This window comes from Mirounga angustirostris, unplaced genomic scaffold (genome assembly GCF_029215605.1).
Source record: "Mirounga angustirostris isolate CCGP_5_RB_7025 unplaced genomic scaffold, mMirAng1.0.hap1 SCAF_15, whole genome shotgun sequence".
Lineage (NCBI taxonomy): Eukaryota > Metazoa > Chordata > Mammalia > Carnivora > Phocidae > Mirounga > Mirounga angustirostris.
This window is the reverse complement of record NW_026991723.1, coordinates 40,323,097-40,349,250: the sequence shown is the minus strand read 5'-3', so window position 1 is coordinate 40,349,250 and position 26,154 is coordinate 40,323,097. Positions and strand designations below refer to the sequence as shown.

Genomic DNA, 26,154 nt, shown 5'->3' with positions numbered 1-26,154 from the left:
CAGAATGCAGTGTTAAAGTTCTATATTGGAGGTATAATCAAGGTGCTGTGGACCTGAGAGGTGGCCTCCCTGAGTGTCAGGAAGTATGGTTCAGAGAAGATGGGTAACATTCAAGTGCCTTGAAGATGAATTGGGAGTTTGCCTAGCCTCAAGGAAGGGATCATTCCAGGGGAGTAGAAACCATGTGGGCAAAAGCATAGAGACCTGCAATTGCGCAGCATATTCTAGCAATTTCCAGAAGTGTGCTAGAACTTAGGTGTTGGGCAGTTGGGTATAGATGTAAAAAGGGGTCAAAGATGATGGTTTGCCTGAGGGATGTAGTGAGAGATGAGGCTAGACCAGGGCCAGATGACCAAGAGCCTTGAAGGCTGTACTAAGGAAGTTGTCGACTCTTCCAAGGAATAGGGAGCCATGGATGTTTTAAGAAGTGAAGTGATGTGATTCCTGGTGGCGGCGCCATTGTCAGATGAGACATGCGTGCTCACTAAGGGCTTGGGCAGCAGTGCAGGTGGACACGAGGAAGTGGACCTGAAAGGTAGTCTTGGCCAGCAGCTTACTGGGAGGCTTTCGGGAGATGAGATTCCCAGATGCTTGGGGGAACTGAGTGGATGTGGGTGTCATTAATTGGGGTGTGGACAGGAAGAGGCCGAGAGTATGTAGGGGTTGGGCACTAGCAACCGCAAGAGGGATTTTGCAGTTAAAAAGACAGGTTAGGGCTAGAAATAGAGATTTGGAGTCGTCCGCAAATGGGTAATTGTAAACATGGAGTGGGTTGAATTCACTCCGGGAAGGTAAGAAGCCAGGAAGGAGGGCCCCTTGGGGGGATTGTCTTAGGTAGGGTGTTGACAGATGAGAAGGAGATTGTCCTAGAGATTGGAAAGAAAGCCCAGAAAGGGAGGCTCAGGAACAGGAAGAGGTGGTGGCCTAAAGGATAAGGGAAGGAGAATTTTTTAAAGTTGGGGGTGGTTAGTGTCAAGAGTCAGTTGGGTAGCAGTCTGGGAGGATCAGGGCAAACTGTGGTGTATTAGAGATAGTAATTTTGGAGTTAGAACCTATCTAGACTTCTTAACTCTGAGAGCTGGTTTGGGGCATGAGGATTATTATTTATTCATTTTAAACAGTGATCAGAGAGTATTGAGTTTTGCACTTGCGTTTTCCTCCCCAGCATAACTTTACCAAAACAGGTCCAGTCGTACTGGGGTCCAGGCTGCTTAAAGGATGAATATTCTGTGCAGGCATTAAGAAACTTCTGGTGGAAGACCGTGGATTATATTTATTTGTAGTCTCTCCCTTCTCCTCATTATGAGGAGGAAATGTGCATTTTTTTCCTCCATCTGATTTCACCATTGGCTACTATATTTAAAGAAGCAGAAACCACTTAGAAATTTTAGTGTGAGTTTGAAGAAGGCATGAACAGTCTCACAGAAAATAAAAGGAAATGTGGCCAACCAGTGAGCCCACCCCTTTAATTGCTCTTACCAAGCCTTCAGACGTGCCCCTAGGGGGGGAATTACGCCCCCCCTTCCTGGATTCACCCTGTTAGCAGCAGCAGTAAAGAGCAGTTTCTTCGCACAATCCCCTCTGCTCCCCTTCTCCCTGTGACTCCCCGGTTTAGCAGTAAAAGACTCAGAAAGTGGTGATATTATGCTAGCACAAACAGATTATATTAGAAAGTCTGATTGAGCCAACTAGCTTGTAAGTAAACACAATAGCTCACTGCAGCGGGGTGCAGCTCTGTAGCCTCCCGCTGTCTCTTAAAGGTTTTAAAACACTTTTTAATGCCCGGAGCCTCCAAATGCGCTGAAGTTCAGACTCAACATGCCATGTGAACTTCACAGTTTCCCCTGAATGAAAGTAAGCGAGCAAGTGGAATCCTTGCTAGTTAAAATCAAAAAACACAAATGTACGTGGCCCTCTCGAAAAGTAAACTGTCTGTAGGCGTAATGGACTCTAGTTCCTCTTCACTTTCTCTCTCCAGCCTTTGCCATCCTAAGATGCTGCTTCCCCCCTCTCTCGAGGAAGCACAGACAGGAGCAAATGAAGTTTCTGAAAGTAAAGTTTGGATCTCGTGGAAGTCGGTCAGGGTCTGGCAAACGATTTCCCTTTATCAGGCAGTTAAAGTGGAAGGATGTACCCTGTAGCAGCAGTGACTTGCCAATTAGCTGGGCTTTCCCCACTGTTTCTGGTTTGGCAGGGACGAGGTGGTTCACCCGGCTGCATTGCTGCCTGCCAAGGACACATGGCCAGCTCCCGGCTTCCTGTCTTCCTCTTTGTGTCCTGGCCTAGCCTTCCAGGGAACTGCCAAGACGCCGTTGCCAAAAATCTTCCTTCAGAAAGGTCAAGTAACCTCAAGTCACCTGTGCCAATATTTGTGTTTTCTTTTGAATCCTTCTGTGTTCAGCTTGGAGAAAAGTGTACAAGTGAACGTGCAGTGAGTGGAACCTGGGGGTCACTCTGGATCACTTGGATGAAGCAGTAGAACCCAAAGAATCCTTTGGCCCGTCAGGGTATGATGTTTCTAGTAGAATTCTATTTAAAGCTCTGGGAAGTGTGATAGAGTTCAGAATGGTTCAATGCAGATTTGGATTGAGTTTGCTTTTTAGGATTCACTATACACATGTGATTTCTGGCTGAAGCTGACTCCTGGTGCATCACATGGCAGGGAGAGAAAGAAAAGTAGAGCCTGGTCTTGGCTTAAGAGCTGCATTTTTGTTTGTTTGTTATTTTAAGACTTGATAGTCACATACTGCTCTTGGCTTTCTAGTTTGGTGTCTGCGACCAAGCGTCCTGGTGAGCAACCTAAGGACAGTGCAGAAGAGGGTTACCTGGGGTGTCTGTTGAACGTGCCATTCTCTTGGCCCCAGTGCCGCTGTATGGCGCAGCCATTGAGTGTGGGTTGAAGACTGCGTTTTTAACGAGCATCTTGAGTGATTCTGATGCTCACTAAAATTTGGGGGCTGGATGTGTCCCTGAGTGTGAAATGAAAAGAAGTCAGGTAGCTTTTATTTTTACCATGCAGCACATTGTCCCACGTGTCTCCTTTAATTGACCTTTTTGGAGATGTAGAGCTTAATTGGACTCTTCAGACTGTACACAAACCAATGACGATGAACACTTTTCAAAAGATTGAAATGAAAAGATACTAATAATATAAGAAAACTTTATCTAAATAATTGTCCCCTCTCTGAACCTTACATTTTAAGACTTTTAATAAGGCTTTTTCTGTGACACAGAGAGCCACCAGAAGCTGCGTGCTAAACTGGTCTGGAGGGCTCCCTCCGTGTAGCCCGCACTGAGAATGTTGCTCCTTGGAGGGGTGCGGTGTGACGGGCCCAGGGACACCTCTCATTAAAGGAAAGTTCAGTGTCTCCGATATTTCGTAATGCAAAACAGTTTGCTTCTCACCTTGAAAAAACACCGTGTGAGGAGTATGGAGCTCTTAAAGTGCCTAATACTGAGCCATGTGCGAATGTTCGTGGCTGCTGGCATTCAGTAGAGAAGACGCTGCGTGTTCTGCCTGTAGACTCATAGTCCTGCTGGGGAGGAATAAGTACCTCTGCCTTGAAGGTCCTTCTAGCTGGACTAAGAATCAAATTGACATGAGGCAGAGTAACAGGAGAAAAATCAAATTTAATAGCGTACCTATAGGGAATCCACACAGACCCGGAAATTCCGAAGATGGTGGGCAACATGATGCTTGTATGAGCTAAGGAGAGGGGTAGGGATCTGAGGATACAGAGGGGAGAAGGAACAGTAGCAGGAAGGTGAAAGGAGATGTTTAGAAAGCAAAGGTTGCCCTATTGTGCAGGTAAATTTTTTAGATAAAGAGAATCTCTGTTAATAGCTCTTTTCCTGATACAAGCAGGCAGTTGAGGGAGAGGTAAAGAGCCTTTCCTGAATCCATTGGGCTTTGACTGCTTTTAACTCAAAATAATGTTCATGCCAACATGGCCCATCTTGGGTTGGCCTGCCCGGGATCCCAACAGCCCCAATATTCCCTTTTGGCTTTTCGTGTAAAATTGTCCATAGTATTTACTTCCTAATAAGTTCAGTTCAGTTTTTTTTTTTTTTTTTTAAAGATTTTATTTTTATTTATTTGAGAGAGAGAATGAGATAGAGAGAGAGAGAGCATGAGAGGGGGAGGGTCAGAGGGAGAAGCAGACTCCCTGCCGAGCAGGGAGCCCGATGCGGGACTCGATCCCGGGACTCCAGGATCATGACCTGAGCCGAAGGCAGCCGCTTAACCGACTGAGCCACCCAGGCGCCCCGCCTAATAAGTTCAGTTTAATTTTCCTTTGTGCCTTTTGTATCTTGTAACATGTTACTTTTAAATATTGATAAGAATGGGATAGCCTTGAACCTTCTTATGTCTTTGGTCTATAGCATTCCCAAAGATGGGCCCAGGTTACCTTTGTAATTTTACCATTTTTTCCTAAATTATTTCCAAAATTTGCTGGTAAGCTGCAGCCTTGGGACACCTCTGCCTTTCTGACAGGACTAACAAACACTACGCTAATTTGGAACACATGTTCTGTCAAAGTTTACCTATAGCCTTGGGTTCCAAATTTGCGACTTCAGCATCTTCCATTGAAAAGAAACAGCATATTTTTTTTCTTGAACTCCCCCCTGTTGCCTCCCCTTGAACCATAGTCTTTTATAACAGTAATAAGGAAATGTGGTTATGGGTATAATTGTCATGAGGCAATAGTACCCTTGAGGACTGGCAGAATTTTCTTTTCTATAGTCTGAGGACTGGGCTCCATCAAGAAGCTCCATTTGCAAATAGCTTAATTAGAATAATAACAATGTCTTTATTTTTATGGCAACTTTCCCTATAGAGATCAAAGCGCATTAGAAACATCCTATCAGATTCATTGTTCTAATACCCGGTGGACCGGAATGAAAAAAGTTTTATTATAGCTCGTTTGAGGTAGGTGATTGAGGCAGAGAGAGGTTAAGTGACATCCCAGAGGTCACAAAGAAACTCAGTAGGGGAACTGCAACGAAAAATCAAGGTTTCCTGTTACTCTGCAAGTTATCAAGCCACATTCTTTCCTGGCTATTGTAAAGGATGGGAATAAAGCACAACCTCTTTTAGGATTGCAAAATAATGTAGGTGAAAGTGCTTTGAAAATTGTAAAGGTATTGTTGCTATCTTTATCACTTGGTACAAATGGAAGGTAAGAAAGAGCCTTATTGTCAATGTCTAGATATTCCCATAGATATGACATGGATTTGCAAATTCGGGTTGATTGGGCCCAAACGATCAGTCTTCTTGATCATTAATGAAGGACTAACGAAAAATTACATTTATAACTCTAAATAAAATAACACACTTAAGCATCTTACGGCTCCTCACAATTCTTAAAGAATTCTATGAGGTGGAAAACAAACTTTGAACAGATTGAGAAGCCAAAGATCAGAGTTGCCCTGGTTAAATAAACTGCCAGACACAAAACTTAACCAAGTACTCTGATTTTCTTTCTTTCTTTTTTTATTTTTAAAGGTTTTCACGTTGGACTCCATAGTTCTCAGGGTGGGTGTGATGAATTGAGGATCTTTTTTTTTTTTTTAAACCGGGAATATGAGAAGTGGGAGTAAAATTGCTACTAATCTTCCAACTTGATTTCAGGGAGCCTTGGAGGACACATTCTCTGGGGAGGAGACACGATTAACTTGATGTTCTTAATTACTATTGTTTGCTTTGTGATTAAAGGCGAGGTATTTTGGTGGAGGGCTGTTTGACTGCCCAAGTGTCCAGTGTGCTGGTGTTGGGGAGCACCAGGGGTGGTGGCATTCCTTCCCTGAAAGAGGAGTCAGTCCCCTACCACTAACTAGGAGCTGAAAAATCAGAAATATCCCCAATTTTATCAGTCCTTGCTTTTAACAGGAAAAATGAGAAGTTGGGCAAAATACAAATACACAGGGTTTTAAAGCTGTCTCTCTGATTTTCAAGGTTCTAGAGGGAGTTCATTCATATTCCTTCCCTTTAACTCAAGTAAATGAAGCAAATAAGATCTCCCGCTTACCATCCATCCTCCCTGTCGGTCTCCTGGGAAGGGTAATGGCCTTGAGACTTTGTCTCATCATCAGTGCACCTCTTGTTGTGTCTTAATGCTTAATGAATGTTAAGCCAAGAACAAATCCAGGTAAACAGGTGAACAGAAAATAAAGTTCAACCCCTGTGAACCTGTGTGTGAAATAACATGGGAAGAAAACCTCCATCTTGTAGGAGCACTTTTAGCACCGTGAATGGACCGGGGAGATAAGTGCTGTTCTCTACCAGTCGACTGACTTAGATCAGCTAATTTATTCCAGTTCTGATCATTAGTGGATGATATTAACAGAGAACGCTCAGTTATTGCTTTATTATTCTGAATGTATTTTTTTGGGGGAAAGTTTTCTTAAGCACCCCCTCCTCTTTCTTTCAAATGGCCTCCCTGGATTCCAGGGTGCTCCCCCCCCACTTTTGTGGCATCTGTTGTATTTTGGTTTTTTTCACAGCATGACATCCACATCCATACTGGCACAAAAGAGTCCAGCCCAGTGAAAAGAGAGCTGAGCAGTGTTGTCACTTGAAAAACACACGGGTCACTTTGAATGGGAGCCTAATGTGAGGAGGAAGCTTTGGCTTGGGATCTATCTAGATGGGGGTACCCTAACCTTCGTGTTCCAGTCGTGTGTGGAACCCCAACTTCATTGCCATCACGAATATTGCCATCTATTAAACAAACCTGCATAAACAAAAATGATGCTGCAGCACGGCCCAGGTCTTCCCATTTATAGTTTATATTTTCAAGCAAAAAAAAAATAGAAATTCTCATTTTCGGGGGAAATTATTTCTCTGTTTTGTGTCCTTTCGAAAGTAACTGGGTTTTTGTTTGTTTGTTTGCTTGTTTTTAAAGATTTTATTTATTTATTCATGAGAGACAGAGAGAGAGAAGCAGAGGGAGAAGCGGGCTCCCAAGGAGCAGGGAGCCCGATGTGGGACTCGATCCCAGGACCCTGGGATCATGACCTCAGCCGAAGGCAGACACTTAACCATCTGAGCCACCCAGGTGCCCGTAACTGGGTTTTTATCCCATCTTTCCTTCATTGAAGTTTTCCTTAGATGTAGAATTTATATCCTCGAGTTTCTTAGATCTAGGTAGGTACTGATCTTTTTACTACAAAAATCTAATATTCTGTCAACAAGATGTAAAAAGACAAGCATAATTTTCTTATAAAAAGCTGTGGCTCTTTATTTCATTTCTCAAACCGTGTCACAGGCAGACAAAGGGCTGTGAGCCTTCGGCAGGTGACAGAGCTCTGCGGGTCGGGGATGGAACCTGTAACATCAAACCTTGCCCGGGTTTGCTTCTGCCTCGGTCAGTCGTGCCAAATGTCCTTCACCTCTTCCAGCAGCTGAATGGTCCTATGAAGTAAATTAGTGGTCTCAGTCCAATTCTTGGGGCAAAGAGATGCCACGATCCGCACGTTCTATACCTGCCTTGGCATCCTCAGCCGACACACCAAGGCGTAAGCAGGCCTAGGAGAATACAGTTTCCTTCCTGGCCAGGCGCAGTGCACTGTGATGTCCAGGGGATATCACACTTTGAGATTTAACCTCTCGGGGTGCAGAAGGGTGGAGAAAGCTGTGTCGAGGTGGTACAACCCATCTCCGGTATTAAAAAGAAATAATTTACTTATAAACTGTTTCCCTATTATTTTGTTGCATTTTTCTGCTGTGCCATTTGTAAGTGGATGGAGATTTCGTGTTAAATTGGCTTCCAATCAAATTTTCCAATACACTGAAGGTGGAGATTAGTCGTCTTTCCTAATCTCTATCAGCCTATTTCTAGGAGGGTGCCCCTTTAAACCCATTTCTGGGCCCAAGTATATCTGTCGTAATTTCAGTTATCTGTTTAGGATAATGTAAACAATTCAATTTCATTTGTTGTGTCTTGGCTTTAACTGAGTTATATATTCCTATGTGACGGTTCTTAAATCACGGAATCCACATAATAGAGTACATTGAAAGAACGGGTGATATTTTCTTATTGCCTTTTTTTGGACTGCAACTTATAATTAAAGTTTACGTTTAGAATAATATATGCACAGTAAAAAACTGGTTAAAGTTTAGAGTCCATTTCTACCTGGCATTGTGCTTCCTGCCTGTCACCCCCATTACCAGATACACCGAGTAACTGTTTCTGTCTTGTGGTGTCAGCATTATTCCTCTGGTTTTTAATGTCTGTGCAGCATGTCTTCCATCATATTCTGGAAGTTATCTTCTGGTATGTCCATTGCACTATAATTTTCTCGTTGGAAATCAAAGGGAAGGGAGGGAAAATGCAAAAAGTGGAAATTACGACTAGACTTCCTTCATGATCACTTTCTGCCTATTTAGACTGTAACCCATTTTCTTTTTTTCAATAAATATATATTGAGTTAAATTTGTAAATGTTGCCTGAAGTGATATAGGTTGACTAAAACAGATTCAAGGCTCATGTTTAAAAATTTCAGTGAACAGTGATTTTTAGTTGATACAATCTCCATATGATATTTGGTGCTAGCTATCAGAAACTGGGACAATAAGGTTGAAAAGACATGAAAATAAAGCTTGGGGCAGGAGAGCTCAGAATGGTTGAAAGGATGGTTGAAAGGAGACACAGGGATAGCGAAACACCATGCAATCCTGGTAGCTAAGTGTGCCCACCTATCACCAGTGTCATCTGTTGAAGTGTCATCAGAAAAAAATGCCATTGAATTGATGTTCAATGTTTTCTTTGGTGTCACGTCCCTCTACTGGGGCTGTTATCAAGCACACTGTAAAACGTCAGGTCGGTCCATATCATTTGCATTTGCGATTCTAAACTTTTGGCACCGTGAGTTCATATACTTCCTTATGCAGACATTCATCAGTAGTTGTATGTTGTCTCCTATTCGTGGAGCATTCTAGTAAAGTGTCGTAGATTAGAGTTCTGATAGAAGAAAATACTTTTGTCTATTCTTAATAAATTTGCCGATGTGAAAATGCTGAATGTCAAGTGAGGTCTTGTGAACGATTTCTTAGAGAAAACAGAGTAATGTTGAAATTATTTCTCTTTTCAAATATGTATTATCCTTATGTTGATGTATATTGGTGTATATTTAAGGCAGTTTGATTATCCCTGCATGATATTGTTAGCTATTCGGACAACTGATAGGCAATTCAAAGTTGTTTGTGTCATGAGATATAAATAAATGTATAGTATTCTATAAAAATAATCGTACTCAGTTGATCCAGTCAAGGAGCAGACAGTCATGTTTGTAGAAAGGTCATTTACACAGGAAAAAAACCCAGGTATCATGTAACTTGTTGGGTAGAGAGACTAACTATGAGATGGTAAAAAGGAGAAATAGTAAACCTGGACGGGTGGGTAGGATTATCTCATCTCTTGGAGATGTATTTAGAGCTTGTCATTGAAAATCTAAGTAATTAGTCTTTTTTTTTTTTTTTTAAGTCTTTTTACAAAAGACTTTGGGATATAGGACTTCATATTTAGTACTGAATGGTGACAGTGCCTTCTCACCTTTTTTGTGAGAATCATAACAATTACTTGAAATTTATTAAATTCTAAATGGCATTATATTTAATCTGTCTGATACTGGTAACTCTATTACCTGACATATATTTTAGAGTGATGAATATGTCAAACTTCAGCAAGCACATATATCTGTCAGGGTCCAGGGAAATAGTGTTTCTGCCAGAGGGTCCAATAGAAAGACTTCTATGAGGGCAGGGTGGGGGGTAGTTAGAATGATGTTAGAACAGGTGGGACACCAACTGGGCAGTGAGGCCACCTAGACATTAGCATCAGCAGGAACTCACTACTTCAACCAGGGCTGCAGGGGTTGGTGTTACCAGAATCCTTGAGCCACATCTGTCTGCGAGGTGTGGCTCGCAGAGAGAGGGACCCATCCAGTGAAAGTAGAACCACAAGGATTTCTGGCCACCACTTGGAAAGACCTGTCAAAGCAGAGAGAGGAAATATTTCCCCTCTCCTTTCTTCTTGCCCTCCGATTTTCCAAACTCCCACCTGTGCTTCCCATTGGTTGGGCCTAGCCCAAAGGCAGTTGTTAACAGAGCTGGGAAATGTAGTTTGCAGGAAAAGAGTGAGGGATGGCTCTAAGGACAAGTTACCACTATTTGGCAATTCTGATTTTTTGAGGGGGAGTGGAGAGATGGAATTGAGGTAAGGTTCAAAGCATTAATTTCATGGGAGGGATTGTGTTTGCATGATATTATTGAAAGGTTTCTCACACTAGTTTTGCTTACTGGCATCGAGTTACTAATTTTTTTTATCCTACTAGAAAATTTAGTTTATGATTTGTCATTATACATTATTGTTAGATGCTTTTGAAAATTCTCCCTGATTTTTTTTTTTTTTTGGTTAATTTTCAAATTTTAACATCCTTTAAATGTCAGGAAGAATTTGATCTTCTCTAATTAGAACAAATCTTGAAAGCCAAAAACAACAGGTTACAGTCTCAATCGTTTTGTTGTTGGTTAGCTCTGACAGAGAATCATAGATGACCTCACCTTCCCCTCTTCCATCTTCTGGATGCACTGAGAATGGACAAGGGAAGCTCGACTGCCCTTGTCATCAAACACTGCCTACAACTTGGAAATGATGATGTGGTTTCTTGGTTCTTTTGTGACTTCTTTGCAGGCTCGGTATGCAGCATACTTTGTTTTTTGATTAGAATGCAATGTCAGTCTTGAAATGTCAGCATAATAATCAACTTGCAGAATTGAGCATTAGCCATGTGTAATGTATGTGCAGTAAAAATAATCTTTATGAGAATGGGAGATGAGTCTGCAGTAAAAAACTTGAAGTTGGTCTGTGTTAAAGTTTTGTCACATCTGGAAGACATTTGATGTATAAAATTACATAGGTTTGATACCATTCAGGGTTAAGACATATGGATGGGACATTATGCAGAAACTGGTTCTTTTCCATACTCTTTAGACTTAGCTTAGAGATTTTTAATAATAAGGAGTCCATTTGAATCTCTGTTAAAGATAAACTGAGCAAAATGACAAAATGGAAAGAATTTTGAACACATGGTACACGGCTCTGCATGCTTAGAGTCTTGATTCCCTTCTTTAAAATGGATATATAGCAAGTGGACATACCTCTCATCATTTTTTTCTTGTTTCCCAAATAACCATAGTCATGAACAGTGGAATTCTGTGGTAGGCTTCTATAACAGGTTCTTTATTATTCTTGGTTAAAATTACCTGTATTTTTAACTTTCCTTTTACAATGACATTTGAAAGAATATTGCCACACCAGATTATAACAAATCTTCATATTTCTCTTGGGTTATAAACTTTTCAGAGTTTTTCAAACATATTATTCTACTTATTAGAATATCTTGACCTTCCCTTAGAAAAAAAAGTAAAATCAGGGGTGCCTCGGTGGCTCAGTCGGTTGAGCGTCCCGACTCTTGATTTCAGCTCAGGTCATGATTTCAAGGTCGTGAGATCAAGCCCAGCGTCAGGCATGGAGTCCGCTAGAGATTCCTCTCCTTCTCCCTCTGCTCCTCCACACGCCCACTTATCTCTCTCCCTCTCAAAAAAAAAAAAAAAAAAAAAAAAAAAAAATCGTATTAGCACAGTTTTTTGGCTTGTTTTTATTTTATCAATAAAATTGAGTGACATTCCTCTCATGCACAATTTTAATTGGCAGGGGGAAATTACTATCTCCTCATTTGTTTCCTTGTTTTATCCTTTTTTGAAAATGTTCACTCACATGATGTATTATTCCAGTAGTCTTATTCCTGGTAAATTAGCTTTTGCCCTGAAAACATGGGGACAGAACTTCTTTGAACCATTTATCAAGGAACTGTTAGGACACTGAATACCGCTCTCTGCCACATCAGCACACTTCCTGTTTCATCAAGTGACTTCTCTCATTTTTTCCTCCAATTTTTTGATAAAGTTATTTTATAAACAATAGCAGTACTGAATGTCTGACACGCAAATCTGCCTTCCTGTGGTGGGAGGTATATTAATTTTGTCTTACTCTATTTTCTGCTAATTACTATGCACCTCTGGATTAAATACATACATTTATTTTTGTATGACTATATCACCACAGACTTAAGAGCTATGATTTAATAATAAAGCAAAGGCTCGTTATTCATCATATATAACCAATAAGGTATACAAAAAACCCATTCAGTTTCTTTTCTGTAAGCTCATATGAGGATTTAAATGTAAATATTTTAATGATTTGGCAAAGTATCTTTTCACCTGGCATAATGGAGAAGTCTATTCAAGTAAAAATTTTCTTTTTAGGAACTTATGCCTATGATCAAATGAGCACTTTTGAAATAAGAATATGACTTTTCGGTCCATGACTGAATCAATTGCTAAATTTGTATTTGTAGAGAGGTTCTTAAAAAATAGAATATGTGTAGATAATCACCAGACAAGTAATAGTTATGATTGGCATTACTGCAATTAATTATAATTTGAGGAAGATGAAAAATGGCTGAAGTTAGAGCAGCCATCAAGGTCTTGTCCACGGAAAAATAGTGGTCATTTATTCAACAAGTGTTGATGGAGCTCCTACTAATATGCCAGGGATTATGCTAAGTAGTGAATAAGACTTCCATGTATCTTGGGGAGCCTGGGTGGCTCAGTCAGTTAAGCGTCTGCCTTCGGCTCAGGTCGTGATCCCAAGGTCCTGGGATTGAGTCCTGCATCGGGCTCCCTGCTCAGCGGGGAGTCTGCTTCTCCTTCTGCCTCTGCCTCTCCCCCCTGCTCATGCTCTGTCTGTCTCTCAAATAAATAAAAATCTTAAAAAAAAAAGATTTCCATGTATCTTGACCCCATGAGTTTTATAATGTAGCAAACAGGCTGGACACTAATCTGGCCCTTTAATTTCCAGCGCTGTTAGTGTTTTCAAAGGGAAATGTGGAGTGAAAACAGGAGGACCAATTAGGTGGGGTTTTGCAGGGGTGGGGGGAGGAGTGAAAGTGGGGAATTAGACCTCAAAGTATATTTTTAAAAATACGTTGGCCTTTCTCCACAAATACTTGTGCATATTTTTATTTTCACTGTTGTATGAAGTTATTTTTCCCCCTCTTATTTCTGTTGTAAATGACTAAGGCTAAAAACTTGTGCCTTTTTCTTGTCCAGTTTTCAATGATCGGGCAACGTGAAAACTGATTGAGGCTTGAGTGGTTTGCTCAGGGTCAGAGTGGTTGGCAGTTACTGAATGGGACCCAGGCGTTCTGACTCTCCAGACAGTTTGGAGAAAACACAGCCTGCTCTCTGAGAAGAAAAATTGCCAACAAAATATTAGAAAGTCTTGTATCTGGGTTATTTATTTATTTTTTTTGACAGAGTGAGAGAGGGAACACAAGCAGGGGGAGTGGGAGAGGGAGAAGCAGGCTTCCCGCTAAGCAGGGAGCCCAATGCTGGGCTCCATCCCAGGACCCTGGGATCATGACCTGAGCCGAAGGCAGATGCTTAACGACTGAGCCACCCAGATGCCCCTCTTGTATCTGGTTTTAATCTAGATATACAATATAATAGTACGTTATGGAGAAATACACGAACAGCATAGCACAAAGGGGCCATGTGTCCACAGGATTGTGGCACGTGTGGGATTTAGACTAACCCATGAAGACCCCAGGACAAAATAAAACAGATAAGTAAGTCACTATGTCAGTCAGTGTAACGTAGTGCTCTTCGGGGCTTTGGAGGTATGAGAGCATTTATTTTTCCATGCTTTCCTTTTAAGAGCAAAGCTAGACTAATATGATCATAAATATTGCATTTGGTTTATATTGAAATTTTGCATTGATTTTTTTCAATTTGCTTCCATAATTATGTTCCTGGGTCTGATGACATTCTGGTTTTCATTTTCAGATTCATATTTCACCAGCGTTCTCTTTGCACTACATACCTTACTATAAAATGCAGGTTTCTTGGTTTCCAAGAAAAAAAAAAAATTACATAGAATAGCTGAAATCCACAATGTCTCCCAGATGGGAATGACAGAACATTCATCTCATCTTTTCCTACTGGATCTGGCCGGGCTTTGGAAAGTACTTCATTGTTTTCATATGGCAAAACGTATTGGCCAATCGTTCCTTAAAGTACGCAGTGGCGTGTTCATCTAATATTATGAGATATGGGCAGCATTTATGAAAGATTATAAATCTTACAACTCTCTTCAGAAACTTAAAATACAGCTGGAGATGTTTTGCTTCCAACAAACATGCAATCTTCATAAAATTGGAAAAGAAATGTTTTGAATAAATAATGTCTTGGTTTATTTCTTTCTAGTGCAAGAACCTTTTTTTTTGTCAAAATCATGCCATAAAACTCCTCCCTCCACTACACTAACACCCTTGCCTCTGTATTTATATTTTCCTGGTGCATTAAAAATTTTTTTTTAAAGATGCCAGATTGCTTTGCCTTGTTTTTAAAGATAGAAAACTGGATTTGCTCCCAGGGACTCTTTCCCTAACTAGGCCAGTTTAAAAACTAAACAAGGATTGAGTCAGTTAATTAATTTAAATGAGATTACAAATCAAAAACATATTACGCAATCTTGATTTAATTACCACATTTTATTTACTTAATTGAAAACACACTGTAGAAACTTAGCAATCTTGACAATGGTGTCTTTGCATTCTATAGGGTACAGGCTTAGAAAGCAAGAAGTATAGATGATCCTGGTTGTGACCTTTGGTTCACTCAATCCCTGGATCAGTAAAGAGTCATTGAACTTAATCTTAGGCCAGAAAGGTCAGATACGATTATCCCTGCTTTCATTTGTGAGGTTTTGGTGCTAGTTAATGAAGCAGTGCAAACCTCTGGTCAGAGATATTGGCAGGTTTAACACTTTTTAGGCAGGGGTGTTTGTATCTGCACTGGTCAATAGTCCCCTCCTGTGAACAGGTTTAATTTGCTTACATAAGGACATGTGTTTTTTTTTTTTCCCCTTAAATTTCAGTGGCCTCTGTCTTTCGGCTAATTCCTTGTGGACAAATTTTGGTCTTGAGCCCAAATAAATCCTTATTTTAATCCTTGAGATATGATGCTTTGAACCTAATCACCCTGTTAAACCAAAAGAAGTAGCTCTTTAAAAGAAGGTTTAAAAATAGAACTAATGGAATCTGTAGGAATAAGAAATAGAGGATAGATTACATGTCTGGGCTCTTGTTTTATATTTTCTTTGGTTATGTTAATTTGTCTGTAAGGACCCTCAACATAGCAACCTCTCTTAAAACTATGAGCTTTGTTGTATTCAACAGATATTTAAAAATCTGTGTTAGCCAATAAAAAGGAAGATCTGAAGATACGGGCCTTTAGATGGGAAATAATGTAGATTACAAAGCATGATTAAGAATATGTAGGAAGCCATGTTTCCTGACTATTATTTTGCTTCTGCCAAACGTATTCAGGGAGGTTTGATTTCTCTGTGTACTCAGGCCTGGGTTTAGGGAAGGGGGCACTGATTCAGCAAAAACATACCAAGGACTCCATTAACAAAGTGACAGAGTTAATGCTTTCTATGGGCAGGTGGTTAACCAAGTTTCGCAACAAAGCGGATGCCATATAATGGAATGTCCTATTGAGAAGAGAGAGAGACAGAAGCTAGAGAGACAGGGGGAGGAGGAGAGAGAGAATGAGCAGGCATTTTCCTACATATTGACATTCTTACGAAAGACAAGGAAGCACTTGGTTTTCCTACGTTCTTTGTGTGTGTGTGTGTTATTCTAATAAACATTTAATAGAGGAAAAAGAAAATATTGTAAAACTATAGTTTTATGTCACCCCAATTGATGAAGCAGTCGTCCGTCAAAACTCAAGCCATATAGCATTTTAACTGTACTGGAGAAAAATATGGTGAATTATGTAATCAGAATTGCAGTTATATGAAGCTAAGTCACTGTAAATCCCAGGGAAGCAGTCCTTGTGGAAAGTAAACTGCCAAGAATGAGGCACAACACTTGAGCAGAGGGAGGTGGGAGAGGGTGAGAGAAGTTTGTCCTAGGAGAATAGTTTTCTCCCACTTCCCCTTTAAAAAGGTGCGTGGTTTGTCTTATTTTTGTGTGTCCCTGTTATAAAATGCATGCATTGTAATCCATTCCTCAGGGTTTTGCTTGGTCCTTACATCTTGACTTTTCTCTTTCTTAAGTGATTCTTTCTGTCATGCTCTATATTTAATTTGTAAAAATGCACTATTTTAGTATGTTGGTAATTAATGTTTAGGAGAGAAAGAAGGGGGCCATTCCAAGTCTTTAAAAAAAAAATCTTGTGGTATTCTTTAGTTGACAATGGGCTATTTCTTTACCTGCTTAAAGGAAAAGAATATGACAAAGGGGTCCTTTATCACATGATGACTAATTTTAGTTCTAGCGAGAGGCTATCTGTAGGTTAACAGGTTACAGGGTGGGTTTCATTTACTCTTCTGATATCCCTTGATATAAAAGCCATATTGTTATAGAATCATAGAATTTTAGAGGGACCTGACAAATTACCTTCTTTAGTCTCTTTTTTACACCGACAGGACTGTAAATTAAAATCATGCCTCTCAAATTTAGTTTTTCTTTTGATGCTCCAGTCATGGTGCCAGAAAATAAAATGAATTCCTGAAATAGGTTTCATCTAGGAGTAGAAAGACAGGTTATGTATAAAGGCCATTAAAGGCTTCTTGGCCTCCTGCTTGCGAACTGGGGCCTGCTTCTGGACCCTCACCAGACATTTCTTCCCCTTGGAGGAGAGACCCCAAAATTAATTTCTGACTCAAAATAGTCTTATCTCCCCCCCTTCCATTTCCAAATATTCCTTCTGGATATAAGGGAAGCAAAACTCAGCCTTAACATCAGGCCAGGACTAGTACACTTGACTCCTCCCCCTTTTTTTTGCCATAAAATGTGGGTCTATATGATTTTAATGTATGTTTCTGCACCTAGGGGCATACCTAGTCTTTCTTCTTTGTACACTTCTGTGCTTTTATTTTTTTTAAGAGTTTATTTATTTATTTGCCAGAGAGAGAGAGAAGGAGAGAGTGCAAGCAGGGGGAGCGGCAGGCAGAGGGAGAAGCAGGCTCCCCTCCCCGCTGAGCAAGGAGCCTGATGTGGGGCTCAATCCCAGGACCCTGAGATCATGACCTAAGCCGAAGGCAGATGCTTAACCATCTGAGTCACCCAGGCACCCCCACTTCTGTACTTTTGTAGACTACTTGTTTCCTACTCATTGGATTTACCCAACTGAATGTCAGGCGCTATATTGAAGATTAGGGCTGTAGGGCTAACTAGGTCAGCATCCCTGCTTTCATGTAGTTCAGAATCTAAAAGGGATGACCTCAACATGGAGGACTTGGGGGACGGAAAATAAAAGGGGGACGGAAAATAAAAGGGGGACAGAATGTGTGAAGACTTGGAGTCATCAAATGTAGGAGACATATGGGGAACCAGAAGGCTAAGATATGACCTGGGAGTTGGTAAAGACCAGAGGTGTCTGGAATGGCATTACTAAAAAATTTGGAGATTTTCTTATGACTATTTGGAATACATGTCAGGGTTTTAGCAGTGAAGTAGCTTCAGCAGTTTGGAGTTTTAAAAAGATTACCTTGGTAGCAGAGTGGAATTATGTACTACCATAATATACGATCTGTTCATTTTTCAGGACCCTATTCCTAAGGTCCCTTCCCTGTGATACCTTCTATAACACAGACTTGCTCATCCGTCCTAGGAAGAACCAACTGCTTGCTGATCTTGATACATACTCATTAATAGTACCTATCACAGTGTATTATAGTTTATTTGTACATTTATTTCTCTCTGGGCAGCCTCTGAGCTCTAGAAGGCATAGAATGTATATTCTTTGTCTTAAAACAGTGTTTTAAAGGTCATTATTATAAATTAATTGGAAATTTGATAAGAATTTATTGAGAACCTATTATGTCCCAAACATCAGCAACTGGAATATAGGAGGTGTTCCATGAATCTTACTGATTCACATCTAATTGATGCTTATTACAGTAGTGACCTTCAAAAGACTTTCAGTTTTGATGGTCTGCCTCCCTCAGACAATTGAGTTCACCTACCTCAGAAAGTTAGTACTCAATAACAAACATTTAAGCAGTTATTATTTATTATCTTACCTATTTAACAAATATTTTATTGGACTCCCACTAGATCATTAGTAAAACATTAGAATTCTCTTTGTTTCAAATGCAGAGAGAATCCAGACTAAATTTGATTTAGAGTTGTCCTCTTTTTAAAGCGTCAATTACTATATAGATTTTAATAATAATTGTTTTCAACTTAGAGTGAAAGAATAGCTATGGGCTTTTAAAATTTATGAAAAAGGTTTTGAATGTATTGGTAAATGGTAGGAAGGAGGAGGGAAGTTAGGGGAAGGTCAAGTTCCCAGAAACATTTAATCTACTGAAAGATCACTTGGCTGTACGTGATTTGAAGATTGCATCATAATCTCTCAAGAGGCAGTGTGTCTGAATGGGTGGCCCATGTAGAGAACATATGTTTTAATAGTTGCCATGTAACTTTGGACAAGCCATTTAGGTCACTTAAATATCCCAGGATCTTTCGTAAAACTGGGTCAGGAGGGAAACTGGCCATTCTTTAGGTAAAGTTTAGATATTAGAAGAGTCATAAAAGGCTGGCTGCTTTTTAAAAGGGAGTACACGAAAGGATTGAGGAAAAGTTGGTAAGGGTCATGTGGGGAACCTTTTCTTATTCCTGGGGAAGGAGGAATACATTGAGTTTAAAAAGTAGTAACTTAGAAATGGCTTCATTAACTATTTTCTTCCAAGAAGAAGACATATATGTTTAATTCACACCATTAAAACATAAGGAATGGGGGTAATATGAGATTTTTATAAGTATGTAATACAAACTGTTTCAGTTCTACTTTACGTCCAGTGAAGTCAGAAATGTAGAAGATGTAGATTGGGATCAAGGAAGAAAAAATAAAATGTGGAGGGAGTGATGGAGGACTGGTTTAGGTGTGCCGCCTTCAGGTTCCGCTCCCCTCACTTTCTCTCCACTGCATCCAGATTGTTCTAGACTCAAGACCCAGTGTGCTGGGCAACTCACAGCCCCATTCTTACCAGCCTTGTTCTTTGCAGACTTCAGTCTTCTGGAAGGTCATCTTCATCAAATGGCTGGTACCTACTGCCTTTTGAGCATGAGAACTCCTGAGAACCTTGTAATGACAGTGTTTTCTCCCTTCGGGGGAAAGCGGTAGACAGCTTTTACGTAGGAATTCTCAGTGGGCACACACTCCTTCATGTTCAGGCGATTTACCACAAATCATTTTATTTTTTAAAAGATTTTTTTAAAGATTTTATTTATTTATTTGACACAGAGAGAGGGAGCATAGGCAGGGGGGAGCTGCAGAGGAAGAGGGAGAAGCAGATTTCCCGATGAGCAGGAAGTCCGACGTGAGACTCGATCCCGGGACCCTGGGATCACGACCTGAGCCAAAGGAAGATGCTCAACCAACTGAGCCACCCAAGCGCCCTGGCCCCGTCCACAGATCATTTTAGATGCTTGCCCTGGGATGGGCAGAATTTAGTCATATCCCCTTTCTCCCTTTCTTCCTGAGAGTTAGTCCATTAAAAATATTAATCATTCTTTGAATGTGACCTCTGTGTTTGATATCTTTCATTTACTCATTGTATTTTGTCTGACCAGTGTATGATGGTTTACATAATAAAAGCTTTGCAACAACTCTACGGGGTAGACAGTATTACAGTTGTAAAAATCAAGACCACAAGGCTCTAAGAATTAAGTAATTGTGCACAAAATCACCCTACTAGTGAGGAAGAGAGCTCGAATTCATGATAACATATTAAGTACATGCAGACACACACACAGGACTTGAGCAAATGATGGAAGTGGTTGAAGAAGACCTTTGGGTTTAGAGTAATGTGACCTGGGTGGTGAATTGGAAAGGTTTTTGATGTGGTCTGAATAATTCCTTCTCTGAAGCTAACCACAGTAACAGTTCATTTTGATTTCTCTGCCAACTATAACTCGCTGGTTACTTCCTTTTCTAGCAGTTGGAATTAAGTGACCAGTATAAGGTTCCGTAAGAGTTAAGAGTAGATTGTAGTATTAGAATTTACAGTCTGAAAAGTAAATGCTAACTTGCTCCCTCCCTGAGGGGGCCCCTTCTATGTTTTGGGATCTAGTATATGCTATTTTACTTCATGAAAAGGCACAGACTTTGGAATATGAGGGAAAAGCTACCATTGTGTGCCAGTAAATGCCAGATCATTTTAGAAAGTGGAATTCTTATTAAAAGCAAGTGTGTGACTCAAATGTAGGGTCTACTTAAGTTTTCCCTCAAATGCTTGTGGGTTTGTTTTTTTTTTTTTTTGGTAATTATATTGTTTTCAAATGAAGAAGTTGGTGTGCAGTTGTTGGATATGGGGGAAGGGGTAATTTGCAGCAGAAAAGAATAGGGTTTCCCAGTGGGATGTTGTGGTAACAGGGGGTGCCATTGTTCTAGCTGAATACTTTCTTCGGAATAGAAGAGACATTCATTCTTTAATTGACCTAAGTTTTAGCAGCCAGATGTTGGGAAGGAGTTTTGTGGTGCCCTTTTGAAATTGATTTAAGTAAACATGCAAGGCTCATGGAGAGTCTACAACCCCTGCCCCGAGGACAACCTCAACCTGCCTCATGTTGTGTCATCAGGAAGGTGGCATTAGCCACCTTGAGGGATGCATGTCTAGACCTCCATAAATGTGAAGTAACTTTAGAAGGAAAAAGAGAATATGAAGAAGCTCTCTGTCCAGTGGGTATGTTAATAATAATAATAAGTAGGAACTCCTCAAAATATTAGAGTCACTTGAGAAATTAAACTGGAATGTAGTATCAGTATCGAAGGACATTTGTCAGAGGAACTCGAGGCAGAAATAGCTGAGGCTGTAGCAAAATAATGTCATTTATCATTTTTATGTAACTATCATACTCCATGCCTGGAAAGTGGCCAATGTTGTACCATCTTTTATAGGAATGTAGAAAGAGAAAGATTGACCTTCTAAGTTATAAGTCACAGACTCTTGCCTTAATTCCAGAAAAAGCAAGCAAATTCATGAGAGATGAGAGACAAGCATTTTAGAGAATATTCAACTCTGTGACTGTCTACAGGAGACGCTAGCTGGAAACTCAGGCTGCAAGAGTAGCCCCTAACAGTTTCTTTACTTCCATTTTGGAAAACCAGAAATCAGTTGAAGGATAATGTGGGAATCACTGAATATATTTGCGAAGATTTCATGAAAGCTATTCTGGAGAAAAAAAAAAAAAAGACAAAGGAAATAGGATGAAGAGGTAGAATTCTGATCTCAGCATTAAATCTGGTTAGCAGGCATGAGGCAAAGTGCAAAAATAAATAACCAAGTTCTATATAGAAAGAGAACAACAGGATCCCCTTGGATTTAACAGAAGAAGCAGCAATTGCAGTATGCTAATCACTTACATGGAAGAGCTTAATAACCCTGCTGAAAAAACCAGCATTAGATTTTTCTGCTTCAATGAGACTGGATTCCTGTCTTGGCTTAGGCACCATGGCAAGATTTCAGGGAAGAGACTGATCTGTGGCCACCTATCAAATTTTGTTGAAATTCACTATCGAGCTCAAAATTGCCTTTCCTAGGCAGGCAAAGGAGGCTGCTGAATTGGAGCCTTCCATTCCTCCGGCATTTACTGAAAGCCTAGTGCATTCACAGCCATGAACAGCACACTGCACACTGAGGAAGACACAAAAGAAGTAGACAGGATCTCTGCCTCTGCTTGGGAGCATGCAATTTAGTTGGGGAGACAAAACTTAAATACTAGAACCAATAAAAGAAGATAACAAAGCAACCTGCAAGTAAGTGTATAATAATATGGGGCAAATGACACAGATAACTGCAGAGGGGACGTGGAGGAAAGAGGAATGAGCAAAACACAACAGTGTTAGATTAGCTGGGAAAGGCGTGTTGCCTAACTGTAGTATAGCCTCTCCGTTGCTTTCCATAGAAAGCATCAATGAAAAATAACGTGGGGTAGGAAATTCAGATATTTCTACATTGATCTTTTTCTCCTTATCTGCAGTCTGTCTATCACAGATGGAAATTAAATTGATCCAACAGTTTGCTCTCCACAAAGCTATGTTAGTTTCTACCTAGTAATTTATGCTTTTCTTGGTGTTTGCAAATCGATTGCTATTATGGGATGCAGACAAATCTGGGCCTGGATTCAGTACGTTGGGAGATTATGGGAGTGGATATATGCGTATGCACACGAAATCCTGGAAAAATGGACTCTCGTTTCTGTGTATTTCACTCAGCGAATAAAAACATTTTCAGGTTCTTAAAAGCATGTTTAATTACACTCAGATTGCATGTTTAGGGGATGTATCTGCTTTATTTCATATTGCTTCTGGCAGGCCCAACCTCTAAACCACCTTCAGTGGCTTTGGAGCCAGACCCTTTGTTTTTAAAAAAGGCCTTGCTCCATTCTGAGACTATGATAGATCTCTACTTTTTTCTTTTCCTTTTGACATAGAAATATGTATGGACATTCACCTAGCTTGATAAATAAAGTGCTGCTGCTGAAAGGCTTGGGAAAGTATACTTTATTTAAACACACTCCGCTTCATTGTTGCATCTTAATTTTTTTTTTAAAGTCCTTCTGAGGATTGTGAAATTTGTTCAAGCCAAATTAAAAAGAAAACGTTTTCTGTGATTTCTTTATAGATTCTGGACAATCAGGAAGCCCAAGCCACAATGATCCTGCCAAGAATCCTCCAGGTAAATATGAGCTCCAAGGCGCTTGCAATCTAACATTGTTGGAGAACAAAGGTACCACTGTACAGATAAACACCCCATGATTGGTCAGCTGCCTATTTCGTTCTGGCAGGCAGGTACGATCAGGACAAGATGTGATTCTGTGTAGGCCCTTCCCAGTGGCAAATACTTCTATATGGGCGTCATCCATATTTACCTAAGCACCGCCATTTTAATTTTGGTTGGTGTCTGAAAAGTGAATGTGCATGTATTTCAATTGCGCATTGTTCAAGTGCTAAAAGTCATTGGTGCTTAAAAAGCCGAGAAACCACTTCATCATTCTTTTAAAATGCACAAGAAAAAATAAAAATTTCCATACCCCTCTTATAGTTTATCAACTCTCATTACTCTAAAAGAAGGGCTATGGTGGTGGTTGGTTATGTGTTCAGTGAAGGATTCTTTGAAAATGAGTTTTTATTCCATAAAGTTTTTATTGGATTCCAAGAATCAGGAAATAATGAAAGTAGGACTTTTCCTTCAGTATAATGTATGCCAAATACCCTCTTTATGTCCAGAAGTTGTTCCAGATCTGAAAATGGGCTTTCATAACTTGGCTGTCTTCATAGTTCTGTTGCTTCTAAACCTGAATATATAGAACTTGACATTGATTTAGGAGTAGTTTGTGGTTTTTCCTCATGACATAAAACTTGGGCAAAGAAGAATTTCTAATATTTCGTTATCAGAAGAACTTTATTTGTATCTGTAACTTGGGTAAAAGTGTGCTCTAAGAATGAACCAACAAAAACAAAACAAAATGAACAAAAAATCCAAACGTACCACACATGCCCTCTACCTCCGCAAATAATCTGATCTGGTTGTTTTCATTGAAAATAAAACTTTTTAAAAGGTGATAATAAAAGTTTTCTCAGGTAGACTTAGTTTTAGGTCCTTAATTTTTTGACCTGCCTTGTCATAGGGTTTTGCTACTGTGAGGTTGAACTATCTGAAGAACTCCAAACTGTAAGAAAGTATGTCAGACCAGTCTTGTTTTAAAATGATGTTAGAAAGATATAGTAAGTAAATATGCAAGTAAAAATGCAAGGTCAATATACTTTTTCTTTCTGAGTCTTGCCTATATTTTGTTCCTTATTTTTATCTTAGAAAAATTATACTTGTCCAGCTGTATATTAACTTACTGTGTATTGTACAAAACCTTACTGTTTGGCAAAACATTAAAAGTTTTAATTAAATATAGATTGAAAAGTGTATGCTAACTTCATTTGTCCCGACTTTTATCAAAATCATTCAAAATTAATACAGACTGATAACAAAACATGCAAAAAACAGAACAATTTTAAATGTAATTTCCAGTTAAATATATTACTTTATTTTTTGTGTTGGTGGGAGATTAGAATAAAAAAGATAGACTATTTCGAATGTAATAAATTTTGTCAGAAGTTTTCTCAAGTTGAGGGGCGCCTGGGTGGCTCAGTCGGTTAAGGGTCTGCCTTTGGCTCAGGTCATGATCCCAGAGTCCTGGGATCGAGCCCCACGTAGGGCTCTCTGCTCAGCGGGAGTCTGCTTCTCCTTCTCCCTTCCGCTCCCCCTGCTTGTACTCTCTCTCTCTCTGTCAAATAAATATTTATTTGACAGAGAGAGAGACAGCAAGAGAGGAACACAAGCAGGGGGAGTGGGAGAGGGAGAAGCAGGTTTCCCGATGAGCAGGGAACCCAACGCGGGGCTCTATCCCAGGACCCTGGGATCATGACCTGAGCCAAAAGCAGACCTTAATGACTGAGCCACCCAGGTGCCCCTAAATAAAATCTTTAAAGAAAAAAGGAAATTTTCTGAAGTTGAGAAAATTTCAGTATGCCTTTAACTTTACTAAAGTAAAGAAATCTTTTTATTTGAGTGATATTTTCTCTGCGGAGCATGATAACCCAAAGTGAATCGTGTCCAAACATTTTTTAAAAGCTTCCTTACTCATTTTAGAAAGAATGGGGTGGGGGAGGGTAGTTAGTAAAAAAAGAGTTGATAAGTAATGTCAGTCAGACTAAACAAAGGATATGGTCTTTGCATTTGAAATTAATAAAGCTGTTATTGTTTGAAATGCATTTCTGAACATGTACAGAAAGAATTACACTCACTTAAAAATGTTCTCTACTTAAGCTGAATGAATAATTGTTGAATAGTTTTATAATACTGGAATTTGATTTTTCAATATTTGTCAAGAAGCTTGGTTAAATTTTTCTTTTGCTACATTCAGTGTAGCATCTCTAAATTCATCTGTTGCATATAATATGACAAACAGAAATAATCAAGGTAGAACACTTCTGATTTTTTCCCTTTTTAAATTTTCCTTGGAAATCAAACCTTTTTGAGACCGATATCTTAAAACTGGGATGTTGTAGATCATGTTATGATTAGTTGAATATTATATATACACAAATGGTACATCAATTATCAGTTTTTCAGTTAGAATATAACATATGTAATATCAAAATTAAATGGAATAAAATTAGAATTTTCTTTGATGATGCAGAATCATGCCACCATTTTAACATACGTTGCATATCATTGTATTATGGACTTAATCATAAAGATTGTTAAGGAATCCTATTTGATGGAAGTTAGAGTTTGTTCTGTAGTACCTTGAAATAAATCAAGCCGCTAGGAATGTAGAATGGCTTCTAATTTGAAATGTGAAAAATCAGAACTTACTAAGGTTTTTGTTTTGCAGTCAATTGGGATAAATTACACATATTATTAAAAGCTCTTTTCATGGGGCACCTGGGTGGGTCAATCGGTTAAGCGTGTGAGTCTTGATTTCGGCTCAGGTTGTGATCTCAGGGTATTGAGATCAAGTGCCTCGTCAGGCTCTGGGCTGAGTGTGGAGCCTGCTTAGGATCCTCTCCCTCTGCTCCTCCCCTGCTTGTGTGTGTTCTCTTTCTCACTCTCTCTCTCTCAAGAAAAAGAAAAAAGAAGAAGAAAAGAGAAGAAAAGAGCTCTTTTCTTGAATATAAGCATGTTTGGGATTTTAGAGCATAATTTATCTTTTGGAGGCTTTTTTTCATCTCTGTGTTCTGGCTTTGGCTGAAATGTGAAATCTCTGAAGTTTCAGATTCAGTATCTCAAAAAGGCACAATGCATTCATGGGAAAATTCAGTCTACTACCATAAACAATGGAACAGTCAAATCACTTTGCTGCTTGTATTGTTATAACAAAGAGAAGCTAAACTTTGGGAAAAAGATCACTTTGAGGGCTAACACCAGTAGTTTTCTCCTCACCCGTACTTTTCCACTGGGAGATGGGCAACCCATGGCTGTGGCTACCATCTACTTCCCAACAGCTTGG

At 39.7% G+C, this 26,154-nt stretch overlaps 1 protein-coding gene across 8 annotated transcripts in view; it reads left to right on the top strand.

The window, feature by feature from the left end:
- The window catches only part of NFIB (nuclear factor I B), a 235,261-nt gene that overhangs the window by 108,643 nt on the left and 100,464 nt on the right, over positions 1–26,154 (top strand). For all 8 annotated transcript variants that reach the window (XM_045882422.3, XM_045882420.3, XM_054509222.2 and 5 more), the window contains one exon: positions 22,770–22,823. In XM_045882422.3, the coding sequence (XP_045738378.1) occupies positions 22,770–22,823 (54 nt within the window). The remainder of the gene's footprint in view (positions 1–22,769; positions 22,824–26,154) is intronic.